The sequence below is a fragment of the Neurospora hispaniola genome, assembly GCF_033458365.1.
Source record: "Neurospora hispaniola strain FGSC 10403 chromosome Unknown B0T23scaffold_2, whole genome shotgun sequence".
NCBI classification, from domain to species: domain Eukaryota; kingdom Fungi; phylum Ascomycota; class Sordariomycetes; order Sordariales; family Sordariaceae; genus Neurospora; species Neurospora hispaniola.
In genome coordinates, this window is record NW_026944407.1 from 1,370,060 (window position 1) to 1,388,763 (window position 18,704).

At 52.0% G+C, this 18,704-nt stretch overlaps 7 protein-coding genes across 7 annotated transcripts; 2 read left to right on the forward strand and 5 right to left on the reverse strand.

The window, feature by feature from the left end:
• Positions 1–1,815: 1,815 nt before the first annotated feature.
• On the reverse strand, positions 1,816–4,574 carry B0T23DRAFT_71671 (uncharacterized protein). The gene is made up of 3 exons (XM_062841687.1): positions 4,069–4,574; positions 3,926–4,013; positions 1,816–3,868 (listed from the first exon to the last, which is right to left on the reverse strand). Exons 1-3 carry the CDS (start codon positions 4,213–4,215, stop codon positions 1,935–1,937), a joined length of 2,169 nt encoding a protein of 722 aa, XP_062695248.1. The 5' UTR covers positions 4,216–4,574; the 3' UTR covers positions 1,816–1,934.
• A 1,014-nt stretch (positions 4,575–5,588) lies between these two features.
• Positions 5,589–6,807, reverse strand: B0T23DRAFT_373207 (acyl-CoA N-acyltransferase). The gene has a single exon (XM_062836783.1). The coding sequence runs from the start codon at positions 6,745–6,747 to the stop codon at positions 5,974–5,976; it is 774 nt and encodes a 257-aa protein (XP_062695249.1). The 5' UTR covers positions 6,748–6,807; the 3' UTR covers positions 5,589–5,973.
• Positions 6,808–7,033: 226 nt separating this feature from the next.
• Positions 7,034–8,466, reverse strand: B0T23DRAFT_71612 (60S ribosomal protein L20). Its single transcript, XM_062841686.1, has 4 exons — positions 8,383–8,466; positions 7,781–7,965; positions 7,539–7,715; positions 7,034–7,479 (listed from the first exon to the last, which is right to left on the reverse strand). The coding sequence occupies exons 1-4, from the start codon at positions 8,384–8,386 to the stop codon at positions 7,321–7,323; spliced, it is 525 nt and encodes a 174-aa protein (XP_062695250.1). The 5' UTR covers positions 8,387–8,466; the 3' UTR covers positions 7,034–7,320.
• Positions 8,467–9,001: 535 nt separating this feature from the next.
• B0T23DRAFT_71737 (protein CSN12) lies at positions 9,002–10,908 on the forward strand. The gene is made up of 4 exons (XM_062841689.1): positions 9,002–9,733; positions 9,791–10,078; positions 10,145–10,556; positions 10,652–10,908. The coding sequence occupies exons 1-4, from the start codon at positions 9,159–9,161 to the stop codon at positions 10,733–10,735; spliced, it is 1,359 nt and encodes a 452-aa protein (XP_062695251.1). The 5' UTR covers positions 9,002–9,158; the 3' UTR covers positions 10,736–10,908.
• Positions 10,909–11,719: 811 nt separating this feature from the next.
• B0T23DRAFT_71750 (uncharacterized protein) lies at positions 11,720–13,379 on the reverse strand. Its single transcript, XM_062841690.1, has 3 exons — positions 12,272–13,379; positions 11,934–12,165; positions 11,720–11,847 (listed from the first exon to the last, which is right to left on the reverse strand). Exons 1-3 carry the CDS (start codon positions 12,939–12,941, stop codon positions 11,790–11,792), a joined length of 960 nt encoding a protein of 319 aa, XP_062695252.1. The 5' UTR covers positions 12,942–13,379; the 3' UTR covers positions 11,720–11,789.
• A 1,023-nt stretch (positions 13,380–14,402) lies between these two features.
• B0T23DRAFT_310647 (Alpha/Beta hydrolase protein) lies at positions 14,403–15,483 on the reverse strand (the record flags this gene model as incomplete). The annotated part of the gene is made up of 2 exons (XM_062834596.1): positions 14,403–15,127; positions 15,186–15,483. 2 exons carry the CDS (start codon positions 15,481–15,483, stop codon positions 14,403–14,405), a joined length of 1,023 nt encoding a protein of 340 aa, XP_062695253.1.
• A 1,072-nt stretch (positions 15,484–16,555) lies between these two features.
• B0T23DRAFT_71708 (protein phosphatases PP1 regulatory subunit sds22) lies at positions 16,556–18,616 on the forward strand. The gene is made up of 3 exons (XM_062841688.1): positions 16,556–17,124; positions 17,245–18,126; positions 18,188–18,616. The coding sequence occupies exons 1-3, from the start codon at positions 16,866–16,868 to the stop codon at positions 18,202–18,204; spliced, it is 1,158 nt and encodes a 385-aa protein (XP_062695254.1). The 5' UTR covers positions 16,556–16,865; the 3' UTR covers positions 18,205–18,616.
• The last annotated feature ends 88 nt before the right edge of the window (positions 18,617–18,704 follow it).

Consider the following 18,704-nt stretch of genomic DNA (forward strand, 5'->3'; position numbering starts at 1 on the left):
TACGTAGTCGTATGTGCACCAGGAGCTCTTCAGCTTTCCTGTCCAGTGAAAACCACCAATGACAGTTATTAGAACTCTCTTTGTCGTTTTAACGGCTTGTCACCCCGCGTCATTCTGTGGTAACGAATCAGTCTCACGAAATTCAAAGTATTTATTAATGTGTGGAGCCAAACCTCCAGTTCTCTCGTCGTAGTACCATTCGTGATGATCTGGCATCTCGCCATCGCCCTAACTTGACCTTGTTTGTCCCTTCCCGAAGCGAATAGGCATCAATTCACTGTTCATGCATTACATATACCGCCCAGGCGGCCATGTCTTGCGACCCTCCCCCGTGGCAGCTCATCTCCTCACATCTTCGTCTTTACCAACTACTTATAAGCATCAATCAGACGGTTAGTCAGCAGCTGCCCGGCGGCCACAATCCAACGACACCTGCTGGCGAGGGCAAGTCGTGCCGCCGTCCACTGGCTGCGATTGATTCTTGTTCTAAGCAGCTCGGTACCCGACCGGTAGGTTGTGAATACACAACTGCCAATCATCCCACTTTTTGCGGCGGTCCCGGTTATGGGCCGCATCCCTTTCTCCCCTCTTTTCTCTGGCAATCCCCCCACTTCCTCCGGCCACGCCGACGGTTAAGCCGGCCGGCCGGCCATCGCGACCGTTACCGTGACCGTTACCGTGACCGCTTCCTTTTCCCCTCCTCTCATTCCCTATCATCCTCCTAGTTTGGGCCTTCTTTTTCTAGCCCAACGGCCGCAACGGAAGAGGCGACAACACATCTAGATGACGCCCAATATCGTCCAGACATCATTATCTACCTGATGTATAACCACCATCGCGTTTGCACATATTAAGATCATCTTTTCGTCTACTCGTTCCCCGACAGTGGGACTACTTTAACATCCTTTTCGTGATGACTAGAGATAGAAGACCTTCACAATGCTTTCCCTCTCGTTTACATTGTTCCGCTCCAGTCCAGTTACCCAAATTTTCACACGGACGAGAAGGCGCCAGAGTTGGCGGTCGCATCCCCATCGACCCCCGCCCACATGCCCGGAGGTTCTCATCTATTCCGATCAGGTTGGGTCGGGTCAGACTAGGCCGGGACGAAAGCGACCGGCATTGTTCGTATGCACACGTGACTATTTGTTTTGCATTCAATTCCAGGTTGTCTGTCTATCTGCCTGTCGGTGTTGTCCCTTCCTTTCTCGCGAGAGACTGTTGCTACCCGATGAGAGGTGTAATCTTTGATTGTTCCTTGCGCCGACCGAAAGCAACCGAGCTCGAGGGCTCCGTCGTTGTTAGCAACAAGAAAAAAGACAACCAGACAGGAATGGCAAAGTGACTGAACGGACGGAGCTCTGGGAGCATCAAAGGATTAATGTCAGGAATTCATGATCAGATGCAACCGACTGGCATAGCCGTCACTGCCACTACCGAAAAAAACCGATATAACCAATACAGCCACCAACACAACCATCACTGACAGTACTTAAGTAGACATCATATGTGTTGATCATTGCCTGTTTATTGCTCTTCTGTTGACACATCATGACTGTTGCCTGTTCTCGTCTAAATTAAAACATCATATCTTTCGCATTCATAACATCATCGAGGTATTCATTTTGTTGACTCGCTTAACTGAACAGAAGAAAACACATGCATCTTCCAAACACCCCAGCGATCCGAGTAGGTAGGCAGTACACCCTCTGTCAGCCATGTAGGCATTTCCCATTCACACATCATACCTATCCTTCCAGCTGAGGACTCCGTTTATCCCATTATTACATCTCCAAGACATCCACGTATCCTAAAATCCCACACCATGTATCCAAAGATCCACCACATTTTGTATACCGGGAAAACCAGCGACCCAATCCCCTCCCACTCTTAGGCCAGAATTCATGTGAGGCTTCACTCCTAGGTGTCGCCCATCACCTATAAGACGGGCTAGACAGCCTCTCCCTATGCAACGGCCGTTCCCTCGAGCGCATTTCATCTCTCGACCCCCACCTTCCCTCCCTATCCCTATCGCGTTCCCTATCTCTAGAGTCTCTATACCGATCCTGGGTGTCTACTCTACCACCGAGCATCGACCCGCCGCTACCACCCGTCCAATCCCGCCTATCAATATCCGCCCGACTACCTGTCCGCCTCTCGAGGTCGGCCTGTGCTAGATATGGACCGTTGGCTGTTCGTGCCCCTGAGGCCCGGCCGCCGCTACGGCTGCTGTGCGGTGAGTGTGACAGATCGAGGCCGTCGTCTTCGTCGTCGCGGTCCGTGTGCCGTTCGCGGTGCTCGCGGTCTCGGCGGAGAGTACCCGTGGAGATGCCACGGCTTCTTTCTCGGTCCCGGTCCCTGCGTGAAGTAGGTTCAAGCTCGTCGCTGTCTAGGTCGCGGTAGCGATCTCTGTCTCTGTCTCTGGTGCTTCGGTCGCGAACCCGATCTCGGTCGTGGTCACGGTCCCTGTCTCTTTCTCGGTCGCGGTCGCGAGACTTGATCCGGATATCTCTCTCCCTCTCTCTGTCGATGTCCCTTTGATCCAAAATCCTGCTCTCCTTGCTCCTCTTGGCCCTACGCCGCCGGTCGACATCGTTCTCTGACTCGGTGAGATCCGATTCATCGTCGGAATAAGATTTATGTCTGGAGTCGCGGTATAGCTCCCTCACGGCTCTGTCAGGTCCAGTTACTCGGTCATCTTTCTGGCCCCTAGATCGGCTTCGTCGATCGTCGCCGACAATGGAAACGCCTGGGAAAAGGTTGGAAATCTTGTCTTTGATACCGGAGCCTATTCCCTTCCGCTTGGAGTCGTCCGCCCTTAGTGAGGAGGTAGTCGCCGGGACTACCGCGATTGGGGGTTCCCTGCGCGAGTAGCTGTGGGATCGTGGTGAGATGCTGCGCCCGCCCATGGCCGCCGCTCGAGAAGAGGGCACACCGTCGGAGTTGAAGACGCGACGGGTTGATACGGGAGGCGGCTCTCGAGAATCTCGACTGCTTCGGCTGTGGTGGCGTCTTCCTGATCTCGAGGTTGCTGGTTCGACTTCTGCATCTGACGAGGAAGGGCTGGTGTAGTGACGGGGTTGGCTGAGGCGGCGAGGAACCGAAATTCGATCGGTGCGAAGTGGGATCTGCATTGACTGAGTCTCCTGGGGAATGATGTGCGGGTAGTCAGTGAAGCTGGGGCGTCGGCTCGTACGCTCTTCCTCAGACGAGAAAACCTTCCGTGGCGGGGCATAGCGGCCTCGGCCGACATGATCGAGAGGATCTGGATCGATATCACTGGTCCTTTCACGCTCTGGTTCCCTAGGCCGTTCAGGAGATCTTCGAGGATCGTATCGATCTGTTCGTTCAGGAGGACGGACGTAAGAGACGGGAACAGGGCCGGAGCGTGTTTTGAAGTAATCATAATCCTGCGATCCGGACGCTTTGGGCCGGACGTGTGAAAATGGAACCTTTGCATCGGAGAAGTCATCCGCTTTAAGGTCTGCCCCAGGCGCTTCTCTCTCTTCCTGCGGTTCCTCTCTGGTGGTCGCCTCGGCACGAAGTTTCGTCGCACAACTTTGGTGCCACAGGTCGGTGTCTTGATCGGTATCAACGGGAAAAACTGTGGCCGGCAAGTCATCCGGAAACACCGTTCCAAATTCAGGATGCTTCAGGGACCAATTCTTGACCGCAAATTGAACGATCGGCACATGAGTTTGTGGCTCTAGCAGGATCTGAATGGCCTGCCACCGCGCAAAGCCTTTCACCGTAAGTGCCGGAATCGAAGGGGCCGCAAAGTCGTCCTCGGTGGGCAAAAGTATATGTTGGCATCCTTGGACTTGGTAGATGAAGGAGATAGACTGAGGTGGCATGTTTACAAAAAGTCCTGCGTTGTCTGATTAGCACGAATGGGGTGCTGCTAATATGCCATGTCATAACTTACTGTCGTAGTCATGACCTGCAAGCTTGTAAAAAGCCGCCATCTTAGCAGGAGCTAAATGCTTCTCATCTTTATCTCCAATGTCATTAATCTATTCTCACGTTAGCGGTGAGGTACAGGGCCGGTTTGGAGGCGGAATGACATACAATGTGCAGAGCAAGAGCTCTCAGAAGGGCGTCAAGCAACGGTTTTGGTTTTGGTATCGGGATCTCGTCTGGTTTCGGATCATCATACATGTAGCCGTAGAAGATCTCCTTGATCTTCCCATTTGTCTCGGGTGTTGGAGAAGCCATGGTGATAATGCCTGCCTCATGCCAGCTTCGAGTGCAGAAACGAAAGTCAAGGGTTGGTCGTTGTTACGGCGAACGAGCCGGCTTCAGTACTCTTGTCGTTGTTGGTGCACACGCCCTGGAGGTGAGTGGGCTAATGGAAGGCTGAGGTTTATGACAGTAGAGAGCCGAAGGGGAATGTTCATGTAACAGAATCAGAAGTTCTTGGGCCCCAGTTTACGGCCAAGCTAATGCGGATGCGCAGATATAAGGTCTTGGCTCGTATAGTATGACGGAAAGCCTGAGTAACGTGAGCTTGGGTGTTTTCTTGGGAAGCTGCATAAAATGACTGAGGCAGAGTGGCTCGACAACTGGTTCGTGGCTCCCGAAACGCAGACACTTTAGGTAGAAATAATGAATGGCCTAATTCCTATAGGCGAGATAAATCAGGTGGGTCGGGCAACGACTGCAACAGCCCTTGTGGTGGATTGTAACAAGAAGTTGAACGTCAAGTGAAGAAGATACTGCCAGTCGGGTTAGGTATCAGTCAAACCGACAACCTGGGGGAGCTCAACCACTGACAGGTACAGCGACTTGTTTTTCGTTTGAGGTGGATAAAGTAACGCCGCGAGACACAGGTCAGAACAGAATCCAGCCAACGAAAAATTTTGGAAACAAAAAGCCTCCAGAGACGATGCTTCGAGAAAAGGGGGAGTGATGGTCGGAGAGACGTCCACTCAGTTCAACTTGGTGAGAGGGTGTGGTTGCTTATGACTGGAACGGCGAGAGAGCACCAAGTGAGGCACCAAGTGAGGACGCAGAAAAATGAGGGTAGCAAGAAGGGTAGCGAGCCAAGAAGCTGGTGATAGGCAGGTCTTGACAGGCTGACGGGTGAACGCTGGACACGTGCACCCCCGCCGTTCATATCAACTGCGCTCGCAGTGGTACTTGTCTGGATACAAACCTCCAATGGCAGCTCCCAGGGACCAGGCAGAATCCGGTTCTCGAATTTCCAAGATTCTCGAAGTGAGAAGGACACCTTAGAACCCTCTTGGTTCCACCACGCCCCGGGACCTGCATTTGGCGGTGCGAAATTCGTCAACCCGACGACAAATGGAAAAAATACCTCCACAGCTTGCCAGCCTCCCTGAAGATCCTGCCCGTCCAACTGTGGCCAAGGCATCACGGTGCTGAACAAGGCGAAGCGATCAGCTCACCCACCGGACAATCGACAATTCCCTCGGAGAAGAGCCAAGCCAAGCGCAACAGGAACCCAACGTGACTCTGTTGCATCATCGATGGTGGGGCACAATTCGAGCAGTGGAGGCAGCCTGGGAGCTTGAGGTGGTTGGCGAGAACATAGAACTAAGGGTTAGGGTAATAGATGCAATTGACCTTCCCACAGTTGCACCTCATGCATTGAGTTCATCCCATCTCAATTTCTTATCCCATCCACCGCCATGAACATACATGCGATCCAACTTTTCACATGAACCCAGCATTGGGTTCCCAATTCTTAGCGGAGTTGTGAGCGTTCACACTAAACTGGCAAGCCTGCCTCAAAGTGCATCACGCATTCTCAAATATTATTTTGATGCGAGCAAAGGTAATTCTGATCCCGGCTCCGGCCTCCGATTGCCGATCGGGGGTGCACGAACCCCGACGCGGGGCGGACGCCGTAAAGTGGAGCCAGGATCGGATGTCAAAACGGACGTCTCCTCGACCAGTTTCAGGAGCGGCATCAGTCATCCATCTTTATTCTCTCTCTTCAGGCTAAACCCATCATCCCCTCCCAGGAAAGTACCTGAAAGAAGGCATATCAACCAAAACCATTCCCGTTCCATCCTCAGTAGGCCTCGGTTCCCTCGCCTTCCAAGTGAGAACGTGTTCAAACCCACATTTCTTCAGGATATTCTGGCTCTTCCCATTTGCATCCGTCGTCAACGCCATCAGTCGTTCTTCTACCATCTCTTCTGAATTCTCATAAACCCCATTCCCGCCCCTCAACGTCCTCTCGTCACACTTCACCTCCGTCACCTCCCTGGGCAAGGCCTTCCATAGCGGCAACCAAGCCTTCAAGAACTCAGTCGCGATGCCCTGCCCCCACACCTCTTTCCTGAACATGTAGCCTAGCTCAGGCCATCCCAGGCTTGAGCCCCAGCTGTGACAGCCGCCGATGCCGATCAGCTTGCTCGGGTCTTCCTTGAAGCAGATGGCGTAGTTGAATGATTTGTTGTTTCCTTCTGGTGAGAGGAAGTAGTCTAGCTTGGCCTTGGCCTCGTCCAGACTGCTGTCAGGCTTGCCGGCGGAGGTCCAAAACATGACTTCCGGTTGGGTGCGCAGTTCGTGCAGGGCCTCTAGATCGGACGCAGCCAGGGGCCGAATGAGCAGCCTCTCTGTTTTGACCAACGGACGCTCCGAGATGAGCGGGAGAGGGAGGCGAGGGAGTGTTGACCTGACGGTTATGAAGGAGTCAGGAACCGGTGCTGCCTCTGCCATGGTGTTTGATGAAGGGTGTGCGATGTGATATGATATGGCGGTAACAGAATGATACATGAATAGGTAAGTAGGTACGTATTGTCAACACACAGAACGAGTCCGGAGTAAGAAAAAGATCTGGGAAGTGAAGTTCAAATTTTTCGAGGGAAGAGAGTTAAGTCTGGTATTATATATCCACCCGCACATCCACTGCCTCATAGGTTTAGCCTTTGGCAGATGAGTCACACCGCCTGACGGATATGAATCTTCCAGTGAGCTCCCGGTCACGTTCAAAGTAGCTGCAGCGGTCCCCGATGCCAAGGGCTGAACCGCGCTATCGAGATGGCCAGCTCCTGGAAGTGAAGTGTTGGATCGCTCAAGACATGGAGAAGAGCCGCCTTCCATAATGGATCTTACCCAGCGTTCGCGTAGCAGCTGAGGCATTCATCTGCTTTCCCCCATCACAAAGACGAGCAATGGCATTGCTGGAGCACGCAGTCTAGGTGGGATGCAGGATCGACTTGCAGAACGAAAACCAACCACATGCTTGACCATTTATTCATTCATGCTCGTTCTAGGGAGCAATGCAGGATATCCCATTTCCCGTGATGAAAACCTGAACCTCCCAATCCCAGCCACGATAATAAACGCTTAAGCAAAGGTAGCGGGGCGCTTGGCGCTGAAGATCTTCTTGTTGGAGATCTTGGGGACGCGGTGGGGAAGAGGGAAGGAGAGCTTCTTGGTAACAAGCTGCTTGATGTAGGGGCGCTTGATGTCCTCGGTCTTCTCGAGCTCAACAACCTTGAGGATCTGTAATGGGGGGTTAGCATACTACGGGCCTGGAAACAGGTGTGATGGGTGCAACGTACGTGGATGGACCTGAAGCGGGCACGGTGGCGAGCAGCCATGTCGGAGTAGAGAGCCTCGACAGCGGCGGTGCGGGAGAGCTCACGGTACTCCTTGTACATGTTGTGGGTGCCAGAGCGGGAGTCGTAGCGGATCCAAACACCGAAGTTCTTGACCTTCAGGGGGTGCTTCTCGGTGATCTGATAACGGGTTCATTAGTTTGTTGTCCCAAAGGTATCCATGCCAATTAGACGCTGCTACATACCACGTTGCAGGTGACGATCTCGCCAGTAGCCTTCTTGACCTTGCGGAGACCGCGAAGGAAGTACCAGAAGCGGGACTTAGCAACGACCGCATTGGGCGCGAAGATGCGCATGCGGTAGAGGGCAGGAGTCGGGTTGGACTCGGTGGGCAAGTGGCGCCCAATGACCTGGTACTCCTGGAGACGACCTGAAGCATGACGTTAGCTGCTGCTTCAATATCACCATCGTCACGATCCCCACGGAGTCCCAGAAATAACGGCTGATATCGGGTTGGCTCTGTTGAAGATGGGTTTCGCTCGGTTGTTGTCGTGTTGTAGAAATCGCCCAGTTGCACTCGAACTCAGTCGTCCAGCCTTTGTCGGTCGGTCAAAACAGCCAATTCCCCACGAAGATCCATTCCCTGTCGTCATCGAACGTGTTTGCGCAGTCCCAGAAGGAGTCCCAAGCGGCAAATCCACCATTCTATCGTTATTCATCAAAAGTCGCATCTCGTCGGACAGCCGGTTTCGCGATCGGGTTGTTGTTCGATGTTGTCACGTTGCTGTCGCGATATTCACACCTCTGCGCGGGTCGGGACGACCAAAAAAAAGAAGCAATCGCTTACCCATCTTTTCAAAAATTAGCAATGCTTAGATAGCCGTGAGAATGCCAGGGAGCAAAGACTTACTGTGATTATTCGTCGCTAGGTACCGCGAGAATTTCGTTCTGTTGAGCTGAAGGATGTCTCGAATTAGCGGGCACGCGAGGAAAAAAATCCGGGTGTGCTTGTTAGGGCTCATCGTGCTCGGGCCAAAAATTTCTGGGCCACACAGCCTTTAGCCACAACGTGGCGGTGCGCCAAGCAATCCCTCCTTGCAGTGTTCCGCCCGTCACTGAGCTCCTTGTGAAGGTGCACATGTGGGGCGGCATCTACGCCTGGCCAGGCAACTGAACCGCGACTGCCACTGCAGGGAGCCAAGGAGCATCCGTCGAATGCTCGGCGGAAACGACCAGCGACCAAAGTGCAACGATGCAGTGAGCTCAAAGACCAATCACATTCCACTGGCAGACTCCCATCTTTTTTAAGCTGCAAGCTTCCATCGACATTCACCTTCCAAGTGGTCACTCTCGTTTCAAGCAACGGCTGATTTCAGAACTACATACCTACCTAATCACCATATTTTCAGTTACATTGCTCTCAGTTGGACACCCAAATCAACTTCAAGTTTGGTCTTTCTGTCCGTCAAGGAGGAACGGTCCTGTCCTCAGCAAATTAGGGCGCCAGAAGCTCCAAAGCTACGTAGCCCGTCTAGGCCACAACCGCCTTGCGCCCGGATCCCACACCACAACACCAACAGCTAGCTGCCAGTGTGTCGCTCAGGGTGATGTCAAGATACAAAAATGGATTCACTCATTCGAACTTTCTCAAATGCGCAGACAAGCCGTGACGGATATCAGCTTGCGCAGACACTATCGCCTGATCTCCCACAGCAGCAACTTCAGGCCATCTGGAAAAGTTGCGGTCACCATGATGCCCAGAATGTCATAAAGCGCGGTATTCAAAATAGCACGTCAGGCTTCGAGAAACTGCCCAAGGACGAGGTGCAAGGATGGAGTGATGTATACCTTGCCTACTGGAAGGCCATCGGCGAGCTTCTCCCTGCTTTAAACCAGGCGCCGCAGTCATCATGGACAAAAGTGTACGATGCGTGGAAGGAACTACTCTCTGCATTATACAGAGGCTACATCGGCCAGGGGTTCGAAGCATGGTCAATTCCGTGTCTATATGTTGTGGCCAAGAATCTGCGCTTCTTTGCTTTGAAGGCTGATGAGGAACGCAACAACAACGTAGCCGCCGGGGACACATCGGGCCAGATCTTCCAGGATGACTTTGACCCCGAATCTGAACAAAATCAGAAACTGGAGGATTGCGCGCGCCAGCTTAACAGGATCTTCACGCTTTGTCTCAATGACAGGTATTACTTCTCTCATCATATTCATGCTCAGGATGAACATCATTAACCATGTTGCAGGGCACCCTTGGAGGAATCACGAAAATGGGGTATTTATTACATCATCAACCTTCTGTTCAAGACATACTTCAAACTGAATTCGGCCAGTTTATCCAAAAACATCCTCAAGACATTGTCGGCTTATCGAGGTGACATGCCGCCCCTTTCCGCCTTCCCCAAGTCACAGCAAGTGACGTTCAAATATTACGAGGGGGTTCTATGCTTCTTGGAGGAGAACTATTTTCAGGCTGAGGAGCACTTGACACAGGCGTGGTCTCTCTGCCACAAGGATGCCATGAAGAACAAAGAGTGCGTCATCAGTCGGTCTCTTCCGTTGCAAATCTGAAAAAGTAAACTGACTCCAGGCGTTACTAGGCTTATCCTCACATACCTCGTTCCCTGCCACCTCCTCACGACACACACTCTCCCAAGCCAAAAGCTTCTCGAGCCGTACCCTCGACTCCAGAAGCTTTTCCTGCCGCTGTCCAACTGCATCAAGAAAGGCGAGCTGCACGCATTTGACCTGGCTCTCCAGCAAGGCGAAGACGAGTTCGTCAAGCGACGCATCTACCTGACATTGGAGCGAGGACGCGACATTGCGCTGCGCAACCTCTTGCGTAAGGTCTTCATTGCTGGCGGGTTCGAGGAGTCCAAAGTGGAGGGTGGTCCGCGGGTGCGGCGCACACGCATCCCCGTCGCCGAATTTGCTGCTGCTATAAGTTTGGGGAGCAAGCAGATGCTTGAGACGGATGAGATTGAGTGTTTGATGGCGAATATGATCTACAAGGTAAGTGGACAACTACTGGGAAACTGCATGAAGTACTTAAGAAGGAATACGGTATCCCCCCGTTTCAGTTAGTCACTAACTAATCCGGAATTTAGAACCTCATGAAGGGCTACATAGCACGCGAGCGAGGCTTCGTGGTGCTTAGCAAGAGCGGTGCCTTTCCCGGAACTGGGGTATAGTGTTCCAAACTGTGATCGGGCGATGATTGCTGGCTTGCCGCAGTTCACCAATGGCAGCAGTAGCGGTACATTGAGTGGACGGAAATTGACTGGGAGCTTAATTTGAAGTCTGCTTCTGGAAGTCGGGTCCAATTCAACCATAATCCTTGCCGGGAGAGAGGTAATCGTGTTGTACCCATCTTCCAAGGCTATGCTACTACCATGTGAGTACCGCTCTGCTCTGTTGGTGGCCTGGCGGCTAAGAAAGTCCTTCGCACAGACGCCGTCAGACGTCTACACATACTTCATTTGAGTTCAAAGGATGACGGTTTCAAAGTAAAACATAGCCGACTGCCTGCTTTTGGCATGCTGTTCACGGTCATGTTTGTGAAGAACCTCACGGTAACGCAGGAACAAAGGAATTGCATCGATCTAATCAGGCACAGCCAGGAGGTCTGGGACTAGCTTGCATCACAACCATGACTACAGTATACGATTTCTGTGAAGTCTTCTCAACTTGCAACTTTCATCGATCAATCAAAAACAATCCAGATGGCACGTTTCACATTGCAGCCAGTTTATCGGAGGGTATTAAAGAAGTGAATCTCCCATCTCTGTTCAATTCTAGTGTTTGCAATTCTCGCTGCACTGACGCGAACTTTCTATTCTGCCCATATCCCGCTATAAGGGCCCGAGCCGTTGAAAGTGCTGGTAGTATAGCCTTGGCTCAACGAGGGTATAGAACTCAAGCCCCGCAATCATACATACACGTTCTGTTCCCATTCTTGTTCGGTCTTCGGTGTTTCTTGCGTTCAGATACCATAAATACCACAAAGACCAAGTCATGCTTTGTTCACATATTTCCACTCTTGTTCATCTGCCATAGTAGCTTTCGTCCTGGCTCCAAACCGAGAAAATCGGAACTTCAAGTTTAGTGATATCGCCGTAAACAAACCTTCCCCAACACCATGTGATAGAAAGCACCGAGGAATATCATGTACGAGTATCTTAAAATCACACACCTTCACAAGATGTGTGGAAACAGGAACTTGGAAGAAAAAAAAGAGTCAAAGAACTACGGCTGGGAGCCGTCCTCGTTGCAGGAGCTTTGCTGGGTGTTTTGTTGGGTGCTCCTGCTGGAAGTTAGAAACTACGTACTCTACAAATGATGAACCTAGCTGCGAAGACAGAGGGGACTTTGGAAAAAAACTAGACTTACGAAGCAACCGAAATATCATCAACATGATTACACAGCGCCACAAACAAGTCAAAGAAGAGATCACTGCCACCGTGAAACATCTCCAGCTGCATAGTCCCGCTGCGCTTGAACGTGTTGCGGCCGCGAATGATCAGCGAAAGATAGTGAGCTCGAAGCTTGGAGTCGGTGTCGGGGGTGTTGGCGTAGGCGTATCTGGCGGAGGTCAAGATTGTGCTGGCCACTCTTCCGCATTCTGCATGTATGCATAATTGGGTCAGCTCAGTTCAGATGGTGAACACGATGACCCAAAGAGGAGGAAGACAGTGGTTGGCTGATGAAATGAACTAGGCTGTACTTACGAAGACCTTGCTTCCTTAGAGCAATTCTCTTCAACTCTTCCAGTCCATATTTCTCGCCCGCGCAGTAAATCACCGTGTCCTTGAGCACTTCACCATCCACCGAATGATGATAAATGGTTGGAGCCTCCCGACCGCCGTTCCCGTTTCTCCCTGCTGCCGCTGACCCCTCCAGTTCCCACGTGTCCCGTCTCTTATCGTGAACGAGGCGCGGGTGGTAGTCGCCTTTGTAGAGATATTCGAGAACTGAGGAGAAGATCTCGGGTTCCTCATTAGGGAGCAATATTCGCTTGGTTTCACCTTCGGAGAATTGAGTGTCGATGACGTTCTTGAAGAAGGGCGAAGCGGATAGCACGTTTTCGTGGGCGGCGAAGATGCGGGACTCCTGGCCGATTAAGAGGGTGACGATGGGTGAGATGGCATTCAGGTTGCCACTAGAAGCAGATTGATCAGAAGTAGGTTTGAATTGAGTTTGGTTCGGTTTGAAAACGTACTCTGCACGAGCCACTGTTCCGGGAACGGTCGCCACATTAGGGCGACGATGACGGAGATCATGGCGACGCTTGGAAATTCCGGCTTCTTTAGCGAAGGACAAGGATGAACTCGACCTGACTAGCTTCGGTGGTCTAGAACCACTCTTGCTGTGGGGGATATCGAGGCACCGAGATGACATTTGTGAGACGATTGTGATTGACCACTTTGTCTGCTTCCTATGATGCGTTTCGAGGCAGAAGATGGCAATCAAGCAATCGCTTGCATCGATACAAAGATATCAGGTGCTATGTGTCGGCGAGGAACACACGAATGGGGGCTTGGGTGGTCAATGGCGATAGAGAATCGGCAATAACTTTCTGATCAGTCTGGTGGTGATATCTGGCGAATATCACGCGTCTAACTACCGAAAGTGCCGAGTGCTTCGAGGCCCAGAAATCTGCGCACGAAACGGATAAAGAGCCTCGTCAATGTTCGATGGGCGATGCATTCTTATAAGAACGCGCTGTGCATAAATGGAGGCCTAGTCGTTTCCATTTGTGCACTAGGCTCCAGCCAGTCCTGAGGGGTACGTTGAACCTTGATGGGTAGTATATAAAGTGGTGACCTTGGCTGGCACAACGTGCATTATCTTTCACACCATCAAACGTGATTTGGCGCGTTAAGTGTTCGAGGTGGGAAACGGGATATTCGCACGAGGTCACCTGATGGCGCGCTAGTCCATTTCGAGGCCACTGACATGGGGGTCGACATCGGCCGGCCTCCCTTCTCTTGCCTTTTCATGGTGTAAGGTGGCCCGGAATAGGATCGACGGATCATGGAGGAAATGCAAGGGCGAGGAGAGCCGGCCGGGGGTGGTGGCGGGTGGGGGGTGTGGAATGAGTGGGATGGTGGCATTCACATCATGATACAAACGGCGATTAAGCGGAACGAACATTGGAATGGATCGTTGATTGGCGTGGAGCGAGTTTTACGCCCGAGACAATGTGGCCCGTAGCTTCCCTTCCAAAACTGTGGTGTTTCCTCCACTCTTTCGGTGAGCCTGGGGCCCGGCCATATGACGATTCAGAAGCTCACAAGGCTGGCTGCTATTGCCATCTTGCCGCATCATTTGGCTTGGCATGAGCTGGTGCCTGGTGGTGAACCAAGATCATTAGGTAGTTACCACTTGAAACTCGCCGTCAGCGTCAGCTACGCATCGGCTCGTTTAAGCTCATATTTCCACGTGGGAATCCCAATACGCATCTCTCTCGCTGAAAATCCGAGTCGTCATAAGATTTCGCCCACTCGAAAGCCTCGAGATGAGAGCCTCAATTCCTATTGCGATTACCCCGCCATGTCCTGGGACCCAGTACGCAATAGCTTTGTACCACGCCAGCATCAGAGTCTCTGCGCCTCCGTGATGTGATGCAAAGGACGACATTGGTCCCAAGTCGCTTCGGCTGCACGGCACCTCACAGTGAAAACGGCCGGCGTCTGCGTTTGCCATCTTCCCTCGCAATGCTCACTCTCTCCCATCTGGCCCCGCCGTTACCACACCTGTCCATGGTAAGCTCCGCAGCTATGGACGAGCAATTGTGCGGCCCATGTTCGCCAGACCGGTGTTTGGGTGTCTGCCGCTACGCGGTTGATGCCTGCAGTCTCAGCCGACATCCAATGTTTTCTGGGTCAGTCGCACAATGCCAAGGGCAGCTAGTCTCTTGCCTTCGACTCTCATGATGGCATCGCTGTGAAATGCCGCCGGGGACTTGACCCGTTCAACCGGCAAGCCTAGGTCCTGGCATTTTTCGAGCAGACGCTCGGCATGTTCTGGGGGAACTAGCTCGTCTCTTTCGGCCTCAAGGATGTACATACTTGGCGGCGGACTTCCCTTTTCCCTCGCCGCCTTGGCAATGGTTTCCATATTTGTCCAACTATCCAAATGATTGCGTAGGAACGGCCAAAGGTGTTTGTATGGGAGCCACTTTTGAGGGTAGAGCGTCTCCAACATGGCCCTGACCGACAAGAACGGGGTCTCGAGGAGCAAGCCTCGGACTGGCAAATTCTGTGGAATCTTGCCTGTCGCAGCAAGGTTGGTGGCCACACCGCAACCGATGCTTTGTCCCCAGAGCAGAAGGATGGGTACAGGAGCATCCCTGTCTGGTCCATACAGTTGTTTATGATATTCGGAAATCCAGCGCGCACCGGCTTCAGCATCTCGCCTGAGACCAGCTTCCGAGGGCCGGCCCCGGGATGTCCAGTAACCTCTGTAACTCAGGCAAACAAAAGTCATCTGTAGAGGTGCCAGGTCCGGGTTGTGGCTGTCACTGACGTTTCGAAGCACCCATGACAGATCCGGCAATCGTGGCGGTATCGAAGCGGCGTTACCTAGGTGCCCATATCAGCTGCGAGTCCCGGAACGACACGTCGATATGAGGATACAAACCTTGAAAGTAAAGAACATATACATGGGCCCTCGCATCCTTCTTATCTGTAGGAAACTTCCCCTTTTGCATCGGGACGGTTGTAACGGCCATTGCCAGGTCTGTCCCATCCGCCGCTTGAATCCTCTCATTCGTCCACTTAATTCCACCGCAGTGGTCAGCGTAGTTGTCGATGAGCTCCCATCGTGAGTTGGGAGGGAATCCGGGCATATATATGATCTTGTTCTGGAACACAACTAGCATCATGCACTTCCACACGTATAAAGCAACCAGAAGCCCCACGAACACGACTGGCGGCATCAACACCGTCGGGATGTGAATGCATTTCGCAGTGCGGCCGCTGCTGCCACCAACGACGGAAAATTTGCATGGCTTGAATGTCAGGGGAACGACCAGAGACCTTGCAGCAGTGACCCCAAATCGTGAACCTCTGATGTAGGTGCTACCGTGACGACAGCTCGAAAGTGAAGATATTGCACGAAGTTGTTCCAACCGGGCCCTTGAGGCGGACACGAGACAGCGAGAAACCATCGGGGAAAACCTATGAGACAATGGCACTTGTCTCACCCGAGCAAACTGCAGGATTTTACGCAGCTCGTTTCCATCGCATAATCTCGTGTTCAGCTACCACTTGTTGATTAGATAGAGTCTCCTGCAAGGTGTTCTGCACATACACCTCCACAACTTCCTTTCGAATCGGAGACTGTTGGCCAGGTTGGGTGGCGCACTCGCGTCGACAGAAGTTCCAGACAATCCGAGGTTGGCGCTCTGTGATTCACCCAAAATGCCTCGATAATGTACTGTATGAACCGGTGAGGCAGCAAAGAATGTAATTTGTTCGAAAGAGCGGTTCCAGGCCTTCCGAGGCTTTTTGAAGTCTTCACTCTTCGGATGATGGGGCTCAGTATTGGAAAATCTCTCTTGAAGATTGACCGATATGATCCATAGACATGAAATCGGAGCAGTAATGACGGTGAGCGCTGTCGATTTTGAGGATGGTAAACGTCCCGTCGGTTGAGGTCGGTCGGGTCTTAAACAATGATGATGCGGGTGTTGGCGGACGGCCTCGGGATGATGCCCTTCCCGTTAAGAGTCTAACCGGACCCCTGTACGACCAACCCTTCAAGTTTCCAGTCTGCCCCCTCCAACGAGGCAGGCCCTGGCGTTGCACGGTGCACCCACTGATGTGATCCCCGCATTTGTCCGCCTCAGGGGACCAACCAAGGGGCCTAGCGCATGACGGGACATCCCAGCGGGTGGTTGGAATTGGTCCATGACCATGACGATATTCCAAGAGAACCTACCTAAGCGACCCCTCCTTTTCTATAGATGTGCCTTCCATTCGTTTGATATTCAGGAAGTGATAAAAAAAAAAAAAAAGAGTTGGGAGATTCTCCTTCTCATCACATAAATGATAAGTCATTGTATCTGTCCAATAAATACTACCAACCACTGATTAACATCGCGCCACCGCTTCCGACTGCGCCATTAACTGATCAACACTGCCTTGAGTATTGTGATAGTATCGATCCCTGTGCTCGTCGGTACTTTTTTTTCTTTTTTTTCCCTGGTTTTTTTTTTACCCTTTGGACGCTTTCAGCACGACCACGACCATTCCACGACTTTGCGCAACGCTCGAGAGCAGGCACCAACTACATACCCGCCCAAATACTACCACAACCATGCCGGCTCCTATTGAAGAAGGCAACAACACACCGGGTCACCATTCGCCCGGCCACCATATTGAGCTGGTCGACGACCATCCTTCACCACGACACGAGGGCGAAGCAGGAAGCCCCGCTCTCAGAGATAGCAAAGGCTGGGACGGGAAGCTGCGGGTACCAAAGAGTGCTGTGCTCACAAATCCCGAAGCCTTATCGGATCCGGAATACTCGGACGATGACAACGTTGTTCCTGGCGAGGAGGTTGCAGCGGATGAAGGCAAGCAATTCGAGTGCGCTCAAACACGCACACTAGGCTTTTTACATGTCTGACGATAGTGAAAATGACTCGGTGAGAACGAACCTCTAGCTAACCATGTCCGGCTCGTTTGGTTTACAGATCTCCTCGACAACGAGCCCCTCGATACCGATGAGATCATTTGCACACACTCCCGCATTCAGTCCATCTCAGCATTGCGTCTTGAGCGCTTCAAACAAGTTGCCCGCATTTGCCTTCGCCAAAACCTGATCCAAGATATCGAAGGCCTCGCCGGCGTCGCCGAGACCCTCCAAGATCTTGATCTTTATGACAACCTGATTTCGCACATCGGCCGCGGGCTGACTGACCTCACGAATCTGACCAGTCTGGATCTAAGCTTCAACAAGATAAAGCACATCAAGCACATCAATCACCTGACCAACCTGACCGATCTTTTCTTTGTTTCCAACAAGATCAGCCGCATCGAAGGGTTAGAAGGACTCAACAAGCTGCGCAACCTCGAGCTTGGGTCGAATCGCATTCGCGAATTGCAGAACCTCGACTCGCTCAAGAACCTCGAAGAGCTATGGGTGGCCAAGAACAAGATCACCGAACTCACCGGTCTCAGCGGCCTTCCCAAGCTGCGTCTGCTCAGCATCCAGTCCAATCGGATTCGCGACCTGTCCCCCTTGCGCGAGGTACCCCAGCTCGAGGAACTGTACATCTCGCACAACGCGCTCGAATCGCTCGAAGGGTTGGAGAACAACACCAAGCTGCGGGTGTTGGACATTTCCAACAACAAGATCGCCAGCTTGAAGGGCATCGGTCCCCTCGCGGAGTTGGAGGAGTTGTGGGCGAGCTATAACATGGTCGGCGACTTCGCCGAGGTGGAGCGAGAACTGAAGGACAAGAAGAACCTGACGACGGTGTATTTTGAGGGGAACCCGTTACAGCTCAGAGCGCCGGCATTGTATAGGAACAAGGTCCGGTTGGCGCTGCCGCAGGTGCAGCAGATTGATGCTAGTAAGTCAACATGCATTACGTTAGAAACTCCAGAAAATTTGTTAACTCTCAAATTACGCAGCTTTCGTCCGTGTATGATGTATATGAATGGCGATTTTGGCGGTTTGCAAAGCATAATAATTGTGTAGTCAAAGTTCATGCAGCATGGCACTGGCGTTCATGGTACTACGGCGTTAGATGGGTTGTTGAAGCAAGACAATCGACAACTTGATGTATTCCCAGTAGATTTCGTTACTACTCTCGTTTAAACCCGTTGCCCTTTGCTTTTCATTCTCACCCTCATATTTGCATCCATACCATTTTCATCCGAACTCACCGACGAAAGGGCCAACCAACAAGGACGGTCGCGTGCGCCTCCGTGTTGAGGTTGATACATGGAGTGGCTAGTATGAATTGGTTTTGCACGATAATAATAAGGTTCATATAGACGACTTCGACAATCACGACAAACGATACAAAGTCAGCACATGTCACGAGCAGGGATCGACGAAAAAAGATTTCGAAACAGAAGGATTCGTCAAATCTTAATTTCTATCGCATTCTACCCCATCTATTTCATAGCTGACAGGATATCAAGC